Below are 20,951 nucleotides of genomic sequence, written 5' to 3'. Positions count from 1 at the left end.
ATGGGGAAAATATCATGCTGGATATCTACGTATACTGATATGGACTGGGTAATGTGTTAGGAACGTAAGGATGCCCCATCATTTGATGGAAAGGAAAATTATCAACCTACAGAAGACTGAATTCAAAGACACCCCAAAAATCAAAGTGAAAAAGTGATGCAACAGGCTAGTCCATTTTGCTGGAATTTCATTGCAGCAACTTAAAATGGTACTCAGTAGTTTGTATGGCCCCCATTTGCTTGTATGCATGCCTGACAATGTCGGGGCAAACTCCTAATGAGACGACAGATGGTGTCCTGGGGTATTTCCTTCCAGATCTGGACCAGGGCATCGCTGAGCTCCTGGACAGTCTGAGGTTCAACCTGGCAGCATCGGATGGACTGAAACATGATATCCCAGAGATGTTCTATTGGATTTAGGTCAGGCAAGTGTGAGGGCCATTCAATGGTATCAATTCTTTCATCTTCCAGGAACTGTCTCCATACTCTCGCCAGATGAGGCCAGGAATTGTCATGCACCAGGAGGAACCCAGGACCCGCTGCACCATTGTAGGGTCTGACAATGGGTCCAAGGATTTCATCCCGATACCTAATGGCAGTCAGGGTGCCATTGTCTAGCCTGTAGAGGTCTGTGCGTCCCTCCATAGATATGCCTCCCCAGACCATCACTGACCCACCACCAAAACGGTCATGCTGAACTATGTTACAGGCAGCATAACGTTCTCCACGGCTTCTCCAGATCCTTTCACATCTATCACATGTGCTCAGGGGGAACCTGCTCTCATCTGTGAAAAGCACAGGGCACCAGTGGCGGACCTGACCAATTCTGGTGTTCAATGGCAAATGCCAATCGAGCTCTATGGTGTCGGGCAGTGAGCACAAGGCCCTCTAGAGGATGTCAGGCCCTCAGGCCACCCTCATGAAGTCTGTTTCTTATTGTTTGGCCAAAGACATTCACACCAGTGGCCTGCTGGAGGTCATTTTGTAGGGCTTTGGCAGTGCTCATCCTGTTCCTCCTTGCACAAAGGAGCAGATACCGGTCCTGCTGATGGGTTATGGACTTTCTACGGCCCTGTCCAGCTCTCGTAGAGTAACTGCCTGTCTCCTGGAATCTCCTCCATGCTCTTGAGACTGTGCTGTGAGACACAGCAAACCTTCTGGCAATGGCATGTATTGCTGTTCCATCTTGGAGGAGTTGGACTGCCTGTGCAACTTCTGTAATGTCCAGGTACCGCTTCATGCTACCACTAGTGACACTGACCCTAACCAAATGCCAAACTAGTGAGAAATAGTCAGAAAAGGTGAGTAGGGAAAACATGTCAGTAGCCTCCTCCTGTAAAACCATTCCTGTTTTGGGGGTCGTCCCATTGTTGCCCATCCAGTGCACCTGTTGTTAATTTCATTAACACCAAAGCAGCTGAAACTGATTAACAACCCCCTCTGCTATTTAACTGACCAGATCAATATCCCAGGAGTTTAACTGACTTGACGTTATACTCTGATTAAAAAGGGTTCCTTAAAAAGATGGTAAAAAGTAAAAATTGAGCCAAAAAATTACAGCTTCAAAAAACTTGTCATGCCTCTTACTAAATACATTGGACTGTTTACTTTCTAAAAAACCCCTCCAATTAAAAAGTGTTCCTTTAATTTTTTTGAGAAGTGTATTTAACAAAAAGGTGGTGTCATTCACCGGTGGGGCAGAGCTGTTAAGATTTTAGGAATGGATGAACAGAAATACAAATCCTTTGGCAGGTGAAACAGTCTACCACACAGGCTCATTCACATGTACATTTATGGCCATACTCTGCCCAGATAAGTGTGTTTCTGTGGCATGTATGGCCAGGTGTTTGCGTTTATCTGTGGTCACTCAGTCTGTACAAATGATGACAGATGACGAGATTTTTGCAGCTGTCCACATGTTACGGCACAAGGAGCGCCTACCTATGTTGAGGGGGAGGTGAGTGGCTTTGGATGAGAATGGTCTATGTTCAGAGCCGCTCACCTGTCCCAAGTTGCAGGTAATCACTCCTTGTGCACAGGGTCAGCCTGTCATTGATTTGTACACAGCGGATACATACAATATAGATTTATAAGGGGCAACTGCCCTGGCCCCCCTGAAAGATGGAACCCCCCCTATACAAAAATTATATAAAACCATATTAAAGAATTATATAAAAAAATATAAAATGGATAATATAAAAAATAGTTTATTTTATTAAAGCGTTACTAAACCTACAATAGTAAAATCAGTATATATGTGTATATGCAGTGTATATGCAGTAAAGCATGCTTGTTATACTCACTGTGGAACCTAAGGAGTTAAGACTGTTTGATCCTATCTTCTCTGATCCTGCCCTTCTTCTACTTTCCCCAATTCATTTGCTGATAGTGCAGAGCTCTAGAGGTTGCTCTGCACATGCTCAGTTTGGTGTGTATTGCTAGAGAGTTTTTTTTCTTTGCAAGGGTGCATGTGATCAGCACAGGGCCAATCAGCACTGTCCAGACAGAAGGTCAGGGGTCATGCCACCTCATAGGACAGTCAGAGGAGAATGAAAACTCCTCCTACAAGCTTTAATCTGTGCTCGGCCAGGCACTGATAGAAGGCACAAGACTGCTCCAAGTGCTGATAAGAAAAGGTATTTAGCAGTTTATATTTACTAAAATAATTGCATTCCCAGATTCTGTGCACTGTGGGAGACCAGATATAGTGAATGCAGGGTCCTGGGTTTAATAACACTTTAAAGTGGTTCTAAAAGCTCAAATTTTGTTAACCTTCATGTATTCTATGCATGAAGGTAAAAAACCTTGTGTGTGCAGCATCTCACTCCCCCCCATAATACTCAGCTAAGCCCCTCTTGATCCAACAATGTGCACTAGAGTCTTGGCTATCCTGGAACTCCCTCTCCTCATTGGCTGAGACAGAAGCGAGAGCCATTGGCTCAGTCACAGCCAGTGAGCCAAAGAGAAGAGAGAGATGGACACAGAGAGATGCCCCAGATGGACACAGGGAGCAGCAGGTGCCCCTGTAGCAAACTGCTTGCTGTGGGGGCACCTGACAGGAGGAAGGGGCCAGAAGAGCCTGTAAGGGACCTGAGAAGAGGAGGATCCGGGCTGCTCTGTGCAAAACCACTGCACAGAGCAGGTAAGTATAGACGTTTGTTATTTTTTCTTAAAAAACAAATCATGCCTTTAGAATCACTTTATAGTATCTTGGGAAGTAATATCTGGCTGGCCATCATCTGTAAAAGGTGGACTGGACTGGTATATTGGATCATTCAGAAAAAGGAATATTTGGTGACTGCAGTGAACCACACACTGACTGCGCGTGTGACCTCACAATGACCTGTCATTTTTAAAATGTGCGACTGTCATTGAGAATGTAATTCAACTCTGTGGATGAGGGGTCCCCCAAACATGGAGTGCCCCCCAAGGTCTAAATCTGTCCCTAGCTGCAGATATAGGCTGTGTGAATGAGCCCCAGGATGTCATCCATCTGTGGCTGTGAAGATTCAGCTCCTGGTATAAAGTGAGAACACATGGAGGATTCCCATCCACAATGACAATGAATGACAGGGGACATGACAGGGTCACACACTGGGGCTGCAGTAGGGAGGACAGTGGCCATGTCAGTGGGCTGTATACATCCTCCAGGCCCGCACTGTCCCAGTACTGACTGCTCCCCTCTCACACACACGCATCGCGTGACTAGTAGCCCGGAGCCGCACTCTATAAAGCGGAGCCCCGCCCTCCCCGCGATCACCTGCTGGCCCCGTCCCCTCCCCCAGGCACAGGAAAAAAGGGCTCAAAGGGCAGCTGGGAAGCCACACGACATCTGCGTGCAGTGTGATCCGGGGAGCCGCTCTGTCACGCAACTGAGAGGAGCTGCCGTGCAAAGAGCACCAGGCCGACCCGTCACACCAGGAGCGTGTGGACTGCTCGGATATCCGAGCTCATCAGCCGCAATCCGATTACTCAACTCTTCTCACACACTCCTCTTCCTCTACACTGATATCTGCACTGTGTGTGTGTGTGACCGACACCGAGAGCCTCGCACGCTACTCCGTGTGGGGGAGGGGAGGGGGTGTGCGGCTACTGAGGGGAACACTGGACACCTAGGAAGAGGAACGATAACAATCTACTCTGATCTAGTCTGAGAATGGACACGAATGAGAAAATGATATACTCCAATTACATCACTAATGTACTCATAATATATAGAAAAACATCTCATAATAGGGATAATTTAACCTGAAATAAAAATAATGTCATAATATAAGATGTTCTTATGTAATATAATATTTTCTATTAGGATACTATATAATATGCCCGAATATCTCAATATTTTCTATTAATATACATTAATATACACATCATTTAATAATATTCTCTATTAATATTATAATAATATAAAAATAATCTTCATATATTATAATAAGTCTCTGTAATTACTAATATACTGTATTAATAGTCTCTTGCTGTAATATTAAAATGATAATAAAAGTCTCTCTAATTCCTAGATTGTAAACTCGAAAGAGCAGGGCCCTTGAACCCCTCGTGTATTGTCTCCTGTTCTGTCCCCCACTATAATGTACAGCGCTGAGCAAACCTTTCTGGCGCTATATAAATACTGTATAATAATAGTTACTAATATACTGTATTAATAGTCTTTTAATATGCTGTAATATTAAAATTATAATAAAAGTCTCTGTAATTACTAATATTTTTATTTATTTCAGGTACTTGTATAGCGCTGTCAATTTACACAGCGCTTTACATATATATATATATTGTACATTCACATCAGTCCCTAACCCTCAAGGAATGTACAATCTAAGGTCCCGAACTTACATTCATCATACACATACTAGGGCAAATTTAGACAGGATCCGATTAACCTACCAGCATGTCTTTGGAGGTGGGAGGAAACAGGTGTACCCAAAGGAAACCCACGCAGGCACAGGGAGAACATGCAAACTCCAGGCAGGTGGTGCCGTGGCTGGGATATGAACCAACAACCCAAGTACTTCTAGGCGGATGTGCTAACCATTTAGCCACTATGCTGCCCAAAAATATTGTATTAATTCTTAATATACTGAAATATTAAAATTAATAAAAGTCTCTAATTACTAATATACTGTATTAATAGTCTCTTAATATGCTGTAATATATTATTAATATACCGGTGATCAAATACCACTGAAAAAAGTTCTATTTGTGGGAAAAAAGGACATACATTTCATTTGGGTACAGCGCTGCATGACCGCACAATTGTCAGTTAAAGTAATGCAGCGCCGTATCGCAAAAAATGGCCTGGTCAGGAAGGGGGGTAAATCCTCAGGAAGGCAAGTGGTTAAATAACTCTAATACAATATCAAAGTGATAATAAAGGATATTCTTTTGCTTTAGACCTCATACACGCTAGGCATTTGGCCGGCTCTTCTAAACTCCTTTCTCCTGGCAGCGTCAAAAGCAAACCTAAAGTTGCATTTTTTTCAAATACGATAAGGTCCGTTTAAGCGCGTCAAGAGCTTGGCCATTTATTATTTCATTGGCCAGAATATTAATTTATTGTGGCCGTTGAAATGAATGAACTGAATGAATGAAAATAAATAATAAATAAATAAACTTCCCTGCGTTTGACACACCTAGCGCTTAAGCATGTTCAGGCCTTTTTGTGCCGAAATGCTGCTGCTCCTGAACATGCTGGCAGTGGGTTTTCTTTACCTTGCCTCCAAACACCTGTAAATTATGTTATAGTGTGTTTAGAGGCAGAAAACAAAATGTAAGAGGCCTATAGAAGCTGCATTTAATATGCCCAATGTGCATGGGGCCCAGGGGTGGACTGACAACTCATGGGGTCCCCGGGCAATAGGGGATCATGGGGCCCCTGTGTCCTTGTCCAAACTAAAAAAAAGCCTATGAAAAAGGTACCAGGGGCATCTCATGGGGCCCCCTACTGACCCCGGGCCCTCAGCAGTGCCCGAGTTTCCAAATGGACAGTCCGCCCCTGATGGGGCCTTAAAATAAAAAAGAAGTTATACTTACAGTTGTGTCCAAAATTATTCAACCCCCACTGAAATTGAGTGTTTTGGCCAGTTTGACATTGCTTTTGATCATTCAGTCATCTTGCTTACATTTACATTAAAGAGGCACTTGTAGGTCAGACAAATATAACATAACAGTTATAATGAAATAACCACAAATGTCTTTTCTGTGCTCACAGCATTATCAGTTTTATTCAACCCCCAAGTGACATTCAATCTTAGTACTTAGTACAGCATCCTTTTACAGTTATAACAGCTTTTAAACGTGAAGCATAGCTTGACACAAGTGTCTTGCAGCGATCTACGGGTATCTTCGCCCATTCTTCATGGGCAAAGGCCTCCAGTTCAGTCACATTCTTAGGCTTGCGCACTGCAACTGCTTTCTTTAAGTCCCACCAGAGGTTCTCAATCGGATTTAAGTCTGGTGACTGCGATGGCCACTCCAAAATGTTCCAGCCTTTCCTCTGCAACCATGCTCTAGTGGACTTGGAGGTATGCTTGGGATCATTGTCCTGTTGAAAGGTCCAACGTCTCCCAAGCCTCAGGTGTGTGACGGACTGCATCACGTTTCCATCCAATATCTCCTGGTACTGAAGAGAATTCATGGTACCTTGCACACGCTGAAGCTTCCCTGTACCTGCAGAAGCAAAACAGCCCCAAAGCATGATTGACCCTCCACCATGCTTCACAGTAGGCAAGGTGTTCTTTTCATCATAGGCCTTGTTCTTCCTCCTCCAAACATAGCGTTGATCCATGGGCCCAAACAGTTCTAATTTTGTTTCATCAGTCCACAGAACACTATCCCACAACTTTTGTGGTTTGTCCACATGGCTTTTGGCATACTGCAGTCGACTCTTCTTATTCTTTGGAGACAGCAAGGGGGTACGCCTGGGAGTTCTGGCACGGAGGCCTTCATTACGCAGTGTGCGTCTTATTGTCTGGGCTGAAACTTCTGTACCCACATCTGACAAATCTTTTCTCAGTTCCTCAGCAGTCACACGGGGACTTCTCTCCACTCTACGCTTCAGGTAGCGCACAGCAGTCGAAGTCAGCATCTTCTTTCTGCCACGACCAGGTAGCGTTTCAACAGTGCCCTTTGCCTTGAATTTGCGAATGATGCTTCCTAAGGTGTCTCTTGGTATGTTTAACATCTTTGCAATCTTCTTATAGCCATTGCCCTTCCTGTGAAGAGAAATCACCTCTTCTCTTGTCTTCCTGGACCATTCTCTTGCCTTCACCATGTTTGTAACCACACCAGTAAATGTCTAGAAGGAGCTGAGTATCACAGTCATTTTAAAGCTGCCTAATTGGTGCTTATTATGCTTGATTGCTGCTCGGTGACATCCACAGGTGTTTTCAATACCTGATGGAAAGCACCTGTATGAACCTCTGTTCTTCAGAGTGGTAGTCTTTAAGGGGTTGAATAATTGTGGCAATGAAGAAACCACATAAGAACCATTTACTACTGTATTACATAAACAATTGATGTCATTTTAGTTGCATTTGGGTAGTTACAACGTCCTTGTAGGATTTGATTCTGAATACAATTCCAAATGTACACTATAGTCCCTAAACCCCTTTACAGCATTGGGGGTTGAATAATTTTGGACACAACTGTACCTGCTCTGTGCAGGGGGTGGTAATAGCTCGTGCTATACTGGGCAAGCATGTGCATAGCATAGTCACATGTTTTGGCAACCTATTACAGGCCATACATGGGTCAAATTCAGAACAAATTTTCTTTAGAAAATCGGAAATTTCGTATTTTTTGTAATCCGATGGTGCCACCGTTGATTTCAAAATTCGACCAACCAAGCCTTTAATTTCACATCACGTTGCTACAGAAAATCATTTTTCGTGGCCAAGAATTTTCTTGTCTTTCCAGGTCACAGCTCATACTTATTTCTTTTTCTATTACAATTCTCGCAAGATTCTTCCATCATTGATTAGAAATTTGCTAGTTTTTAAAAAAATTTCCAATATGCCCAATCACTCAAACTCGATAGTCACTCAAAAATTGTCCGTTGCTGCCGCCCACTAATGATGTGAAATTCAAACGAAAAGTCTTAGAAAAGATTTTCGAAAGAAAATTCTTTCGGAATCGACCCATCTATGACTGGCTTTAGGGCTCATTTATACGAGTGATTAGGCTGCTGTGTTCAGGTGCAGCTAGATGATGCCTCATTCACACTGGCTAATTAGCTGTGGCCTGGACTACCAGCTCTGGATGCAAACTAACCATTAGCCTGGGTTCACACTGATGTGATGCAGAACTTGCACTGGTTTCTGTGCAATTTCCGCACTGCATCATAATCGCACCCTGTTCACACAAACCATTGTGGGTGTGCATTTTAGGTTAACAAGTGTACAATCCAAACGCACACGGTCCTGCATTAAAAATGGCAAAAGTGTGTATAAGTGGGTGCTGCAGCAACAGTCTGTTGGAACCGAACAGAATCAGCAAGGGAGAATGTCACCAGCACACCGAGAATCACCAATATGGGTCCAAATGTTTTAATGAGCGATCACATACAGCAAGGCAACATTTCGGAGTCTCACAGGACCCCTTCATCAGACCTCTTCATCAGGAATTTTAAGTTAACGACACCCCAAAATCAGTTCACAAAACGCAGTGCGATGTGCAGAATTGGATCGCTTGGGTGTTCACACCCATGCGATCCAATTCTGGTGTGAACCAAAAAAGGTTCTGCACTTTTTTTTATGTATGTATGGCTCAAATTGCACCGCACAGAAATCGCTTGTGATTTGCACAGAAATGTGCAGTTCCTGTGCAAATCACATGCGGTGTGCCACACCGCATCAGTGTGAACTCGGGCTTAGGCTGATGTCAGATTCTGTTGCCACAGACAAATTATCACCGTCAGGATTGCTAAAGAGGTTGCCTATCTGTCCCTTTAGAATTACTCTCTCTGTAGACAAATGCAGTGTGATGTTACTCTGTTGTTGGCCCCAAAAATGCTAAATCGTGATCGGTATTGATGGGAGCCATGGAGGGAGCAATTCCATAGGGAAAAACAGGCATGGTCTTTGGAATCCTGTCAAATTCAGCCCTATGCAGGCCATTTCGGCCGGAAAAAAAAATCGGCCAATTTTCGCACCGGTAGTGGGTTAATTGGTTGGCAGTTTTTTTGGATTTTGGCACATTTTCTTTATCAGTGAAGTTGGAAAAAAATCGGCCGATTTTGCCGATCGCCCGATTTTCCCAGCAATGATGGGGAAATCGGCCGATCTTTTTACCAATAAAAAATCTACGCATGAGCTGTGACCTGCAAGAAGAAGAAAGAGAAGAAGAAAAAGAATTCCAGTCTGCTATTATATTTGACATGAAAAAGTATTGTGGTTGCAACAATGTATCTATTTGTATCCGAATAAAAACATCTGTATCCGAAATGGATACAAATAGATACATTGTTGCAACCGCAATACTTTTTCATGTCAAATATAATAGCGGAGCTCTCTGCAAGAGACAGAAGTAATTAAATGCCAGCCATAGATGGGACAAAAATCAGCCGATTTTTTTTACCGTTGGTGGTAACGTCGGCCTATTGAACGACCAATTTTTCATTTTTTTTTTTTAAATGTCCGGTTTTTGACCCGTTTATGGCCTACAATAGGGTGTACTCACACTAGGCATTGTTGCTTTGTACCACTCCGCTGGTCTGCACTCACATTGTGCCGGGTCCTATGTCATCTAGACCTCAATGCTTCCATGCTCCATAAGTGCTCAGTGATTTCATGAGAGTTCTGTTCTCCGGCATGGTTAGGGATCAGACATATGTGTACTGTGACAGAGTCCAGCTGAAACATAATTTGAGGTTACCTCTTTCAAGCGGGCCAAGGCACAGAACATGCCCAAACATGATAAAACTATCCTTTCCCAACCACCCCCCTAAGTTGCAAAGGCAGCTAGACTGGGTTGTACACATGTCTCGATCAAAAAATGATACCATCTGTTGCATTTAGCAGACACTACTGCAGCTGGATGCGATCCATTGACCCCAAATTGGTGTGGGCTTTAGGGTAAAAACAGGTAACATAATGCCTACCAGCCGCCTGTCAAACACCCTCTGAAAAGCTGTCCAATGCATATCACTCTTCAGAGGGTGATGCAAGTGTAAATGAACTCTGTGTTTGTACACATGCAATGGAAAACAATTGTTATTAAAACACAAGTTACTAAAGTTCAATGACGTGCATTAACAGCCATTACTGTAAGCTACTAACAGGCAAATCAAATGTAAATAAAATCAAACAATCTTCATTTTTGTATGTTGTCAAGTAAAACTTAACTTTAATAGCAGTCAATATGAGTTCAGTCCCAATTAGCATGCAAATCATTCTCTGATGTGAGCACGAGATAGATGACTAATATGTCTGACTTAAGATCATAAGATCAGCAGAAAAAAACAGGCTCACGATACATGGGAACAGAGCTTATTATATTTTGATTTATATGATTTTAATATTGCTGATACAGTCCTGTTTTTGGTACATTTTGTGTGTATATTTTCAGAAGGAGGCCAACCACAGCAGACGCTATGCACCTCTCACGAAACCTCGCTTTATTCATCGGGCCAGTGTTTGAAGTGGTACCAAAAGCAGGTAGGAATTGAGAGTTCCTAATGTTGACGCCCATGTACGCCGTGGTTGTCATTGTGGTAAAATGGGTGGGATTAGCAGGAAGCAAGCTCTGCAACATAAGCATGCGACAAATGTGTGAAATACTTTGTTAGGATTCTAATTTGTTGCTGCTGTTATGTAGTAAAGGTGGACCTGTAAGCAGGTGCTTCCAAAAGGTTCTGCGTGTTAAACATTTTTCTGCTTCCAAATTCATGCTGTGAGGTTAATCTGGTCAACTATATTTATATGTCATCTACTTGTTACAATGTAGAATTGTGTCTTTAGGGTGAGCTAGTGGTTCCTGAGAAGGAAGGGTTACTTCTGCTAAACAGTTTTTATCACGCTTTTTATTAACCTCTTGCCCTCCTGAGGATTTACCCCCCTTCCTGACCAGGCCATTTTTTTCGTTATGGTGCTGTGTTACTTTACCTGACAATTGCGCGGTTATGCAATACTGCACCCAAATTAATTGTGCGTCCTATTTTTCCCATGAATAGAGCTTTCTTTCAGTGGTATTTGATCGCCTGTGCGGTTCTTATTTTTTGCGCTATAAAAAAAAAGACCAACAATTTTGAGAAAAAAAAATATATTTTTGACTTTTTGCTATTAAACATTTCCAGTAAAAAAATTTAAAAAATCAAATTTTGTCATAAACTTAGGCCAAAATGTATTCTGTTACATGTCCTTGCTGAAAAAAAAAAATCCTAATACGTGTAAATGAAATGGTTTCTGTGAAAGTTTTCCCTGAAGGCTTATAAGCATAGTGCCACTCCCCAGCTCTTGAATGCAGCTAGATCCTGGATCACTAGGTTTTGACACTAGGTCACAAACAATCTGTGTGTCCCACGCTTTCTGATTGGAAACAGGAGATGGCTATAATTATGGAGGCTGAGCGATGGATATACTTGGTTAGGAATCAAAGGGAGAAATTTAAAGATGTCTGGCAGGGCTGGATGTATTACAAATGGCGGTATAGATACTGGAATTTTATATATTTTTTTTTACTAGTAATCGCGGCGATCAGCGACTTATAGCAGGACTGCGGTGGGCATTCTGACACTGGGGAAGAACTGACTTGGTGTCACTAACATCCCTAGTGACACCAATACAGTGATCAGTGCTAAAAAAAAGCACTGACACTACTAATGGCACTGAGCAGTAAGGGGTTAACATGAAGGGCAATCAAAGTTTTAACTGTGTGCTTGGAGTGTTTTACTAGGGGGTTGTGTCAGTGTGCTTCACTGTAAGCACACTGCTTTGGATGGCTGTGTTGTGCACAGCCATCCAAAGCAGTGTGCCCGAACTGACAGGGAGAACTGTTAGTAAAAAAAAAACGTTCTCCTCCCCACCGGAGAGCGTCAGAAATTACCAGGCGCCGGCGAGTAATCACCGGCCAGGACCCAGTAATTGGAAGCAGAGGATGGTGGCGCGGGTAGGGGGCACACCCATGCCGTCCTGTACAAGTATATCTGCTATAGGGCAGACGGGAAGTGGTTCACGTTATTGCCCCCTGCAGGTTATACCATATAATTAGTCCCCTGAGAGGTCAGCCTGGGGAAAGACTGCAAAAAATGTAGCTGTTATGCTGTCAATCTGAACCATCCCTTGTGGGGGGAAGCTTAGTAAAAGTTCCCAGTGGGGTCTGGAACCTATGGACTTGTGATTCCTTAAGCTGGACCCTATTATGGCTTATTGCTACCTCTTGTGGATTTGCTGCCTATTGTGGACTTTTGCGTTGAAAGGGACTCTTTATAGATTTAGCCATCTGCCTAAGGCATGACTACCTCATGGGGCACTAGAGAACTTTGTACAGGAAAGTGTGTGAAAGATCTATTTCAGAACTGTTTACTTGTTACCTGCAACTACCTCAGTAAAAGATGTTTATTCACCTAAATTGTCTGGTCTGAAGTCTCTAAGGGCCAATTCTCACTGACTTGCGCTAAAAGTATAGAAAATGTATGTACATTTCCATCCATTTTAGTCGTACTCTGACATGCATTGGCAAAGGTTTTTACATCCGATGACATACATTTTGATGTCCGTTGATATGCATTTTGGCATGTGTTAAAGCATACTGCATTTTTGCAGGATATCCTGTGCATTGTGTTGCCATCTGCTTGCATCCACTTACATCCACTATGTTGTGCTAAAATGCATACATATTGCATTTTCGCACAATGCAGGTCAACGCAGCATCATGGTGTGTATAGAACACATTGGAAAATTGTTTTTCAGATGTCCTTGCATTGATTTGTTTTTTTACAGCTGCGCTAAAACGCAGATCAACACACTGGTGTGAATTGATCCTAAGAGGGTGCATGTAATGCTTACCAAAAGAATAGGGCTTACAACAGGGAAAAGAAAAGGCTAAAGAAGATATACTATTTCTAAAATATTAGTGCAGCTCTAAAAAATGCATGTCATAAATGCCATACACGCATGTGACTTAAACGCATGTGTGAGTAAAGTGCTGAAAGTGCAATATTAATATAACTAGTTCAAGATGACATAAAATGCAATAAAATAAGTTCATCAGAGCATTCGTGAATTTAAAATGTCTCTTGTGCAGAGATATCAGCTGAAGAAATGCCAATGATTGGCACGTGAAGTTATCCGTGAAGAGTAACTGTGCAAAAGCTTGTAAAAGGAAATCCACCCTTGGTACGGATGTACACTCACCAGACCATAAATTATAATGCGCATTGATTATAATACATTGCACATCTGGGGGTGCAGCGGTATGCTGACAGCTATGGGGTCATCCGTCCATCCATCAGGGTGGGTGACTTGTGGTCCTGGGGGAGAATTAGCTCATCCACAGGAGCCAGAAAAGTGCTTATAGTGTAGTATTTTATTTAAGGTAATAATAGCAAGTAACATAAAAACGTATCCACGTGGAGTAATAAAATAAATGAATAAAGTACCAAAATGGCCGCCGCTCATCAGTAGCGGCGGCTAGAGGTCAGCAATAGGGCTCCACCCAACACATTTTGTGTAATAATACGTCCTTGGGTACACCAGGACCACCAGGCACCCACCCTGACGGATGGACAGATGACCCCATAGCTGTCAGCATACCGCTGCACCCCCGGATGTGCGATGTATTATAATCAATGAGCATTATAATTTATGGTCTGGTGAGTGTACATTTGTACCAAGAGTGCACAATTACTCTTCACGGATAACTTCACGTGCCAATCATAGGCATTTCTTCAGCTGATATCTCTGCACAAGAGACGTTTTAAATTCACGAATGCTCTGATGAACTTATTTTATTGCATTTTATGTCATCTTGAACTAGTTATATTAATATTACACTTTCAGCACTTTACTCACACATGCATTTAAGTCACATGCGTTTATGGAATTTATGACATGCATTTTTTAGCGCTGCACTAATATTTTAGAAATTGTGATTCTGGGACTGTTACCTATACCCTGAGTGCTAGCTGCTTTTAATTCATTTGATTATATGCAATTTTAATATCATAGTGCATTTAGTGCTCACTCTATTATCTTTTCTACATAAAGAAGATACACTACAGAGGTCTAATAAGCAAAGAGACATCCAGAGGAAGCTATATTGCTGTTGCTAATGACTGCCATATTTGTGTCATATACTAAAGTAGTCAACCAGTCAGGAAACAGGTGACATGGCAGAGGTGACAGATGCTCTGGTACTGAAGGGGTGTTGTGATTGGCCCCTCCACTAGCGATAGGTTCCCCACATACTGGGACTCAACACATGGCAAAGAGTACCTAGGGACCTACTGTAGCCTGGAGTCATGGATAATGGTAAATGAAAATAAAAACATGCACTTAGTGAACCAGCCATTGCAATTTAGCATCTTACAATATCTGAATACTAATCATTGAAAACGATCTAAAGATAGATAGATAGATAGATAGATAGATAGATAGATAGATAGATAGATAAAAAGTGTGCATAAATAAGTGGCCAACTTTACTCATCCCATTTCTCCCCATATGAGAAAGACACAAAAGAACACACTTGCATGAAAAATACTGATTTACTGAATTCATGTACAAGTATGCACCTCCAAATATTCAGCACAAAAAGCAAATCATCCTGTTTGTTCCCCATTCTTTTTTTTTTTAATAAGCTGAAATTGTGTGTTTAGGTAATTGTCAATACCTTAAAAGCTGTTGCAACCTTTATTGCTCTGTGATATCAGCATACTATAATAATATTGCAAACTTATTGGCCATCCTGCTTCCCTTTGTGTAGCTGTTGCTCACATTGAGCAAATGTAATAATATTATTTATATTCACATGATTATTTTTATACATATATTTACACATGTAATTATTTATTTTTCTTTATTTGATTGTTCTGAATTTATTATTGTTCACAGGACCTGAATACCTTATTTTGTTCCTTTCATGTTCGTGGAATGAAAATAAAAAATATCTTTATTCATGGGGGTTAGGAGCAGAACAGAGTAGACCTGAATCAGGCCCCTGAACATGTGCAGTGAAAGATTGTTCACAATCGTGATCTACTACACGGTGCTACCAGCATGCAATTGATTAGTGGTTCTTAACTACAGGGCTGTGGCCTCTCTTCTCCTGGGCCTCCACACAGCTGCAAACCTCCCATAGTGTCTCCCAGTTCCTATAGCTGGACAGCTGGTTCCCATAGCCAGACAGCTGGTCTGTTTATACCCAACTGCCCACGGCTCAGTCCATGTCTGCTCTGCACAGATCCCCTGCTGAGCAAAGCAGATCTGCCCCGTGTTAAAGGGGGCCTGTTATCACTGATAGTGAAAGTTAAAGAAAATCCCAAATATGAGTTGCCACCAGAACAGGAATAGAGGGGAAATCTTATAAAATGAGTTCTGGTGACCACCAGAGATTTTATCCCACTTCCTGTTTTTGCAATGGGACAGGAAACCAATGGAAATCTCCCCAATGGGACACAAATGACAAAATTGTCAGGGGTTATACCCTGCCATCGCAGAGGACAAGGGGGCACTCTTTACGTCTGGAGGAAAATAAATTTAATCTCCAAACACAGAAAGGTCTCTTCACAGTAAGAGCTGTGAAAATGTGGAATAGACTCCCTCAAGAGTTGGTTCTGGCCAGCTCAGTGGATTGCTTTAAAAAAGGCCTGGATTATTTCTTGGATACACAGAATATAACTGGATACTAACATTTATAGGTAAAGTTGATCCAGGGAATATCCGATTGCTTCTCGGGGGATCAAGAAGGAATGTTTTTCCCTGCAGGAGCAAATTGGATCATGCTTTGCTGGGCTTTTTTTGTCTTCCTCTGGTTTAACTGTGGGTATACATGTTCCATGTATGGCCATCTTTACGGAGATGATACAGAGACTGTAAAATTAGATTGTATATTGTATGGCCATACAATATATAATCTGATTGTACAATCTCCTGCATCAGCATCTATGTAGTGCAAATACCTTACTGATTGAATAGAAATCAATCGCATAGATTAGGTAGATTCTTAAAAATACATAGTTTTTGTAAATCTAAAGTTCATGGTACAAAGGTTGTATGCTGAAAAAAATGGTGTTGCGTTGTCAGGAAAATTTCTAATTTAATATAGTGGGGATGTGGGGTCTGAGGATTTCGTAAGCAGTATTATAATCACTTGGTGGTTGGTACACAGCTCCTGCATGAAGATTTTGCACACTTTCGGTGGACTTTGATATTTTGTTTGTAGGACTTTTGTTTGTTTGTTATACATGATATTGAATTAGAAATTTTCCTGACAGCACAACACTGTTTTTTCAGTTGCCTTTCGATATTTATATGTGAATATCAATGAGGTCTGCAGTCAGGATTTTTTACTTTCTCACTTTCTCTCATTTAATTTGATTGATTAATATGCCAAGCTCAATATTGGAATACAAAGATTGTATTGTGTATGGTGACCCCAACTGCTCTGTTAATCCTTTTGGTGTAGATTTCTTCAGTTCAGCTTAAAGGATAAATTCATCTTTTAGTAAAAAATAATAAATGCACATTTTTTTGCAGGTAATAAAATGTGCATTTATTATTTTTGTCTGCAGAAGTCTAGAAAGCATTGCACCAGTGGTAAGCAGATCACTGGTGCCATGCAGGTCTCCTGCAGATCTGTCAGTATATCTGCTTGCCAGTATGGGATGTACAAGCAAGCAGATATTCTGACAGGAAAAATCAATGAATTTCAATGGCGACTACAAGCTGACAGCCACTAAGGCTGTCGAGACTCGTAGCCTCTCATTCACAGAGGACTGTGAATGAGTAATGTGGTCCCACAGCCGCACACAGCCACTTTATTAAGAATTTGACAGCTAGCATTGGGGGGGAGAGAAGATCTCCGCTAGCTGTCTAAGCAGGGATGGGGGGGAGCAGGGCCAGTCTGATCATAACATGTTACACTCTGAATATGGGTGTAACAAGTTATGAAAGGTGAACTTATCCTTTAATTTATTCCTGCAGCATAATGTTGTGCCAATAACCATTGCAGGTTCTTCATACATAGATCATCATAGAAGCCACAGCCTGAGAGCAAAAACCAGGTAAGTAATTACCTAGCTGACATGCCAAGGCCTGGTGCCCAGTTTGCAAAGCTCTGTATAAAAAAATAAAATATATACAGTGGATATAAAAAGTCTACACACCCCTGTTGTCAGGTTTCTGTGATGTAAAAAAATGAGACAAAGATAGATCATTTCAGAACTTTTTCCATCTTTTAATGTGATCTATAAACTGTAGAACTCAATTGAAAAACAAACTGAAATCTATAAGGGGGGTGAAGTAAACATAAAAAACTAAAATAATGTGGTTGCATAAATGTGCACATCCTCTTATAACTAGGGATGTAACTGTGTTCAGAATTAAGCAATCGAATTCAAAATCATGTTACCGTAAATAGGAGTAAATACACACCTGCCATCATTTAAAGTTCCTCTGATTAACCCCAATAAAGTTCAGCTGTTCTAGTAGGTCTTTCCTGACATTTTCTTAGTCGCATCCTACAGCAGAAGCCATGGTCTGTAGAGAACTTCCAAAGCATCAGATGGATCTCATTGTTAAAAGGTATCAATCAAGAACTGGGCGTCCCTCCAAAATTGATGAAAAGACGAGAAGAAACCTGGTCTGGGAGGCTGCCAAGAGGCCTACAGCAATATTAAAAGGAGCTGCAGGAATATCTGGCAAGTACTGGCTGTGTGGTAACAAATGTGGTAACTGGCTGTGTGACAACAATCTCCCGTATTCTTCATATGTCTAGGCTATGGGGTAGAGTTGCAAGACGGAAGCCTTTCTTACAAAGAAAAACATCCAAGCCCAGCTAAATTTAGCAAAAACACATATGAAGTCTCCAAAAAGTATGTGGGAAATGTGTTTATGGTCTGATGAAACCAAGGTTGAACTTTTCAGCCATAATTCCAAAAGATATGTTTGACGCAAAAACAACACTGCACATCACCAAAAGAACACCATACTCACAGTGAAGCATGGTGGGGCTGTTTTTCTTCAGCTGGAACCGGGGCCTAAGTCAAGGTAGAGGGAATTATTAAGTTTCAAATACCAGTCAACATTGGCACAAAACCTTCAGGCTTCTGCTAGAAAGCTGAACATGGAGAGGAGCTTCATCTTTCAGCATGACAACGACCCAAAGCATACATCCAAATCAAGAAAGGAATGGCTTCATCAGAAGAGGATTAAAGTTTTGGAATGGCCCAGCCAGAGCCCAGACCTGAATCCAATCGAAAATCTGTGGGGTGATCTGAATAGGGCTGTGCCTTTCTGATAGACTCATACCCAAAAAGACTGAGTGCTGGAATAAAATCAAAATGTGTTTCAACAAAGTATTAGTTTAAGGGTGTGCACACTTATGCAACCATATTATTTTAGTTTTTTATTTGTACTTCTCTCCACCTAAAAGATTTCAGTTTGTTGTTCAACTGAGTTGTACAGTTTATAGGTTACATTAAGGCTGGGTTCACACTTGTGCGGTGTATCGCATGTGATTCGTACAGCAACCGCACCGCATTCCTTTGCAAATCACATGCGAATTGTGTGCAGTGCGATTGGAGCCATACATTTTGTATGGCTCAAATCGCACCACATTCCGCACCAAAAAGGTGCAGGACCCTTTTTTTGGTTCGCACTAGAATCAGATCGCATGGATATTCACACCTATGCGATCCGATTCTGCACATTTTGCGGACCAATTTTGGGGTGTTGTTAACTTAACATACATACCCGCAGCGGTTCGCATGAACGGGGTGCAATTGTGATGCGGTGTGGAATTCGCACAGAAAACGCTGCAAATTCTGCACCGCATCTGTGTGAACCCAGGCTAAAGGTGGAAAAAGTTCGGAAATGATTTATTGTTATCTCATCTTTTTTACATCACAGAAACATGACATTTCAACAGGGGTGTGTAGACACTGTGTGTGTATGTGTGCATATGTATAATGTGTGTGTGTGTGTATATATATATATATATATATATATATATATATATATACATGCGCGGACACACAGTGTGTGTGTGTGTGTATGTGTATATATATATATATATACATGCACATGCGCGGACACACACTGTGTGTGTGTGTGTGTGTGTGTGTGTGTATATATATATATATATATATATATATATACACACATACACAAAATGGATTAACCTAAAGGCACAGTGGACACATAAAGTAAAAAAGCAATATATTTTCATATAGTCATTCGTCATACATTTTTTACGTGATTACTCATCTCATTAATGTGCAATGTGTTACTGCACAGGTTCACATGCATTATTTTGCACGTTAATGTGCATTGCAATGCTGCATACAAGAGCTCAGACATGTACCACAATGCTGTGCTTTATCATATAAATCCATGTGTGTTGGTGTGCGATATGAAATGATATGGCACTTCACTGTGCATCGTTGCATCTGGCCTTATAAATCTATATTTTTAGCTGTGCATAACACAGTGATTTCACATGAATGCTACCTTCCTGCCAAGTAAGGGTTAAACGTTGTAACCATCTGGAATACACTAAATATAGCAGAGGGATGAGCTGGGAGAGGGAACAATCCTCTTGCACCTTGCACTGGTGGATGATGGTGATGGCCCTGGCAGAGGGGACAGGCATGTAGCACGCTCTCGCCTTGTACGTTGTCAGCCCAAGGTGTCGTGACAGTTGTCTATGAGATCTGCCTAAATAAGCAGTCTAGGAAGTGTGAAAGCGAGCAGTCACGCTACAGGGAAATGCATCTCTTGTGATGTGACTAGCAGTGATCCTCTAGCAATTACACATCCCCACGCCTCCAGACACTCCACCAGCAGGCGTGATGGAGAGGAACCCAGGAACACGCGTGGGAGAGGGGAAGGCTTTGTGTATGTGACATGAAAACTGGGTGACCTGTTCCATTAACCCCAACTCTGCTTTCAGCCCACTCATACACCCAGAGCTCCGTCATTACAATATTGATTATAGGTGAGTGGCTGTTCAGTCATCAGCTGAACCATACTGGAGGCCTGGAGACTTGTGTGTGTTTATGGCCCTCGGTGTTGCTGGAACTTGCAGTGCAACAATAGCTGAAGTGTCACAGATTGCCCATATGGCTGATCTAATGATGATTGTCAAGACTATGTGATGTGTATTGACACCCACACAACACGTATGTGCGGAGGAAAAAGGGTTGACTTTAACCCACGCACACCGCACATGTGTGTCAATGAGTCACTGACATTTCTTTGCTGAGAGCATGCACAGAGACCAACCTGTCAGAAGACAGTCTCCGCAGCCAACAGCCAATCACAGTGGTCACTTGATCACCGATCCTTTATATCCCCCAAGGGGGAGGGGCGTGGGGTAGATCTTGTTAAAGGGATACTGGGGTTAGGCAACAAGGGGTTTAAGTGTGTTAAAAATCAACTTTTAAATATTGCCTCCCTATCAGGGTTTAACTCCTGCAGCTGTGGCATGTGTACACTCCTTTCCGCTGCCTTTGCAGCTTAAGGGATGGGGCAGTAAAAAGGCAGCTCAACAACATGTTTTTACCACCCTTACCCCCCAACCACAAGCATATGAGCCCTAATATTTTTATTAAAATAGGTTCACCTGCTTAACTTGAAGGTTGGCTTACTTACACTGTGGTGTAAATCATTAACAGTAGATTATGGTCAATGCTATCCATACATACAGCAGTGTAAGCACTATTTTAACCATCTTCACGTTTCATTTTAGAAGAGCAATCCATTTAAAATAAATCAAAAAGTA

The 20,951-nt window shown here is 41.9% G+C and overlaps 1 protein-coding gene across 10 annotated transcripts in view; it reads left to right on the top strand.

Moving 5' to 3' along the window:
• The window catches only part of LOC149463234 (uncharacterized), a 300,678-nt gene that overhangs the window by 220,220 nt on the left and 59,507 nt on the right, over positions 1-20,951 (top strand). For 9 of the 10 annotated variants that reach the window (XR_016312454.1, XM_089675399.1, XM_089675398.1 and 6 more), the window contains one exon: positions 10,578-10,666. The exons of the other annotated variant lie outside the window; for it this stretch is intronic. Coding sequence is in view for 8 of the 9 variants with exons in the window: in XM_089675399.1 (XP_089531525.1) it covers positions 10,578-10,666 (89 nt within the window). In the remaining variant the exon portion in view is untranslated. The remainder of the gene's footprint in view (positions 1-10,577; positions 10,667-20,951) is intronic. 10 annotated transcript variants of the gene reach the window in all.

Source organism: Staurois parvus, unplaced genomic scaffold (genome assembly GCF_062004578.1).
Source record: "Staurois parvus isolate SC_StPar_1 unplaced genomic scaffold, SC_StPar_1.0 ptg000155l, whole genome shotgun sequence".
Lineage (NCBI taxonomy): Eukaryota > Metazoa > Chordata > Amphibia > Anura > Ranidae > Staurois > Staurois parvus.
The sequence above is the reverse complement of the archived record's forward strand: the minus strand, read 5'-3'. Positions and strand labels throughout refer to the sequence as shown.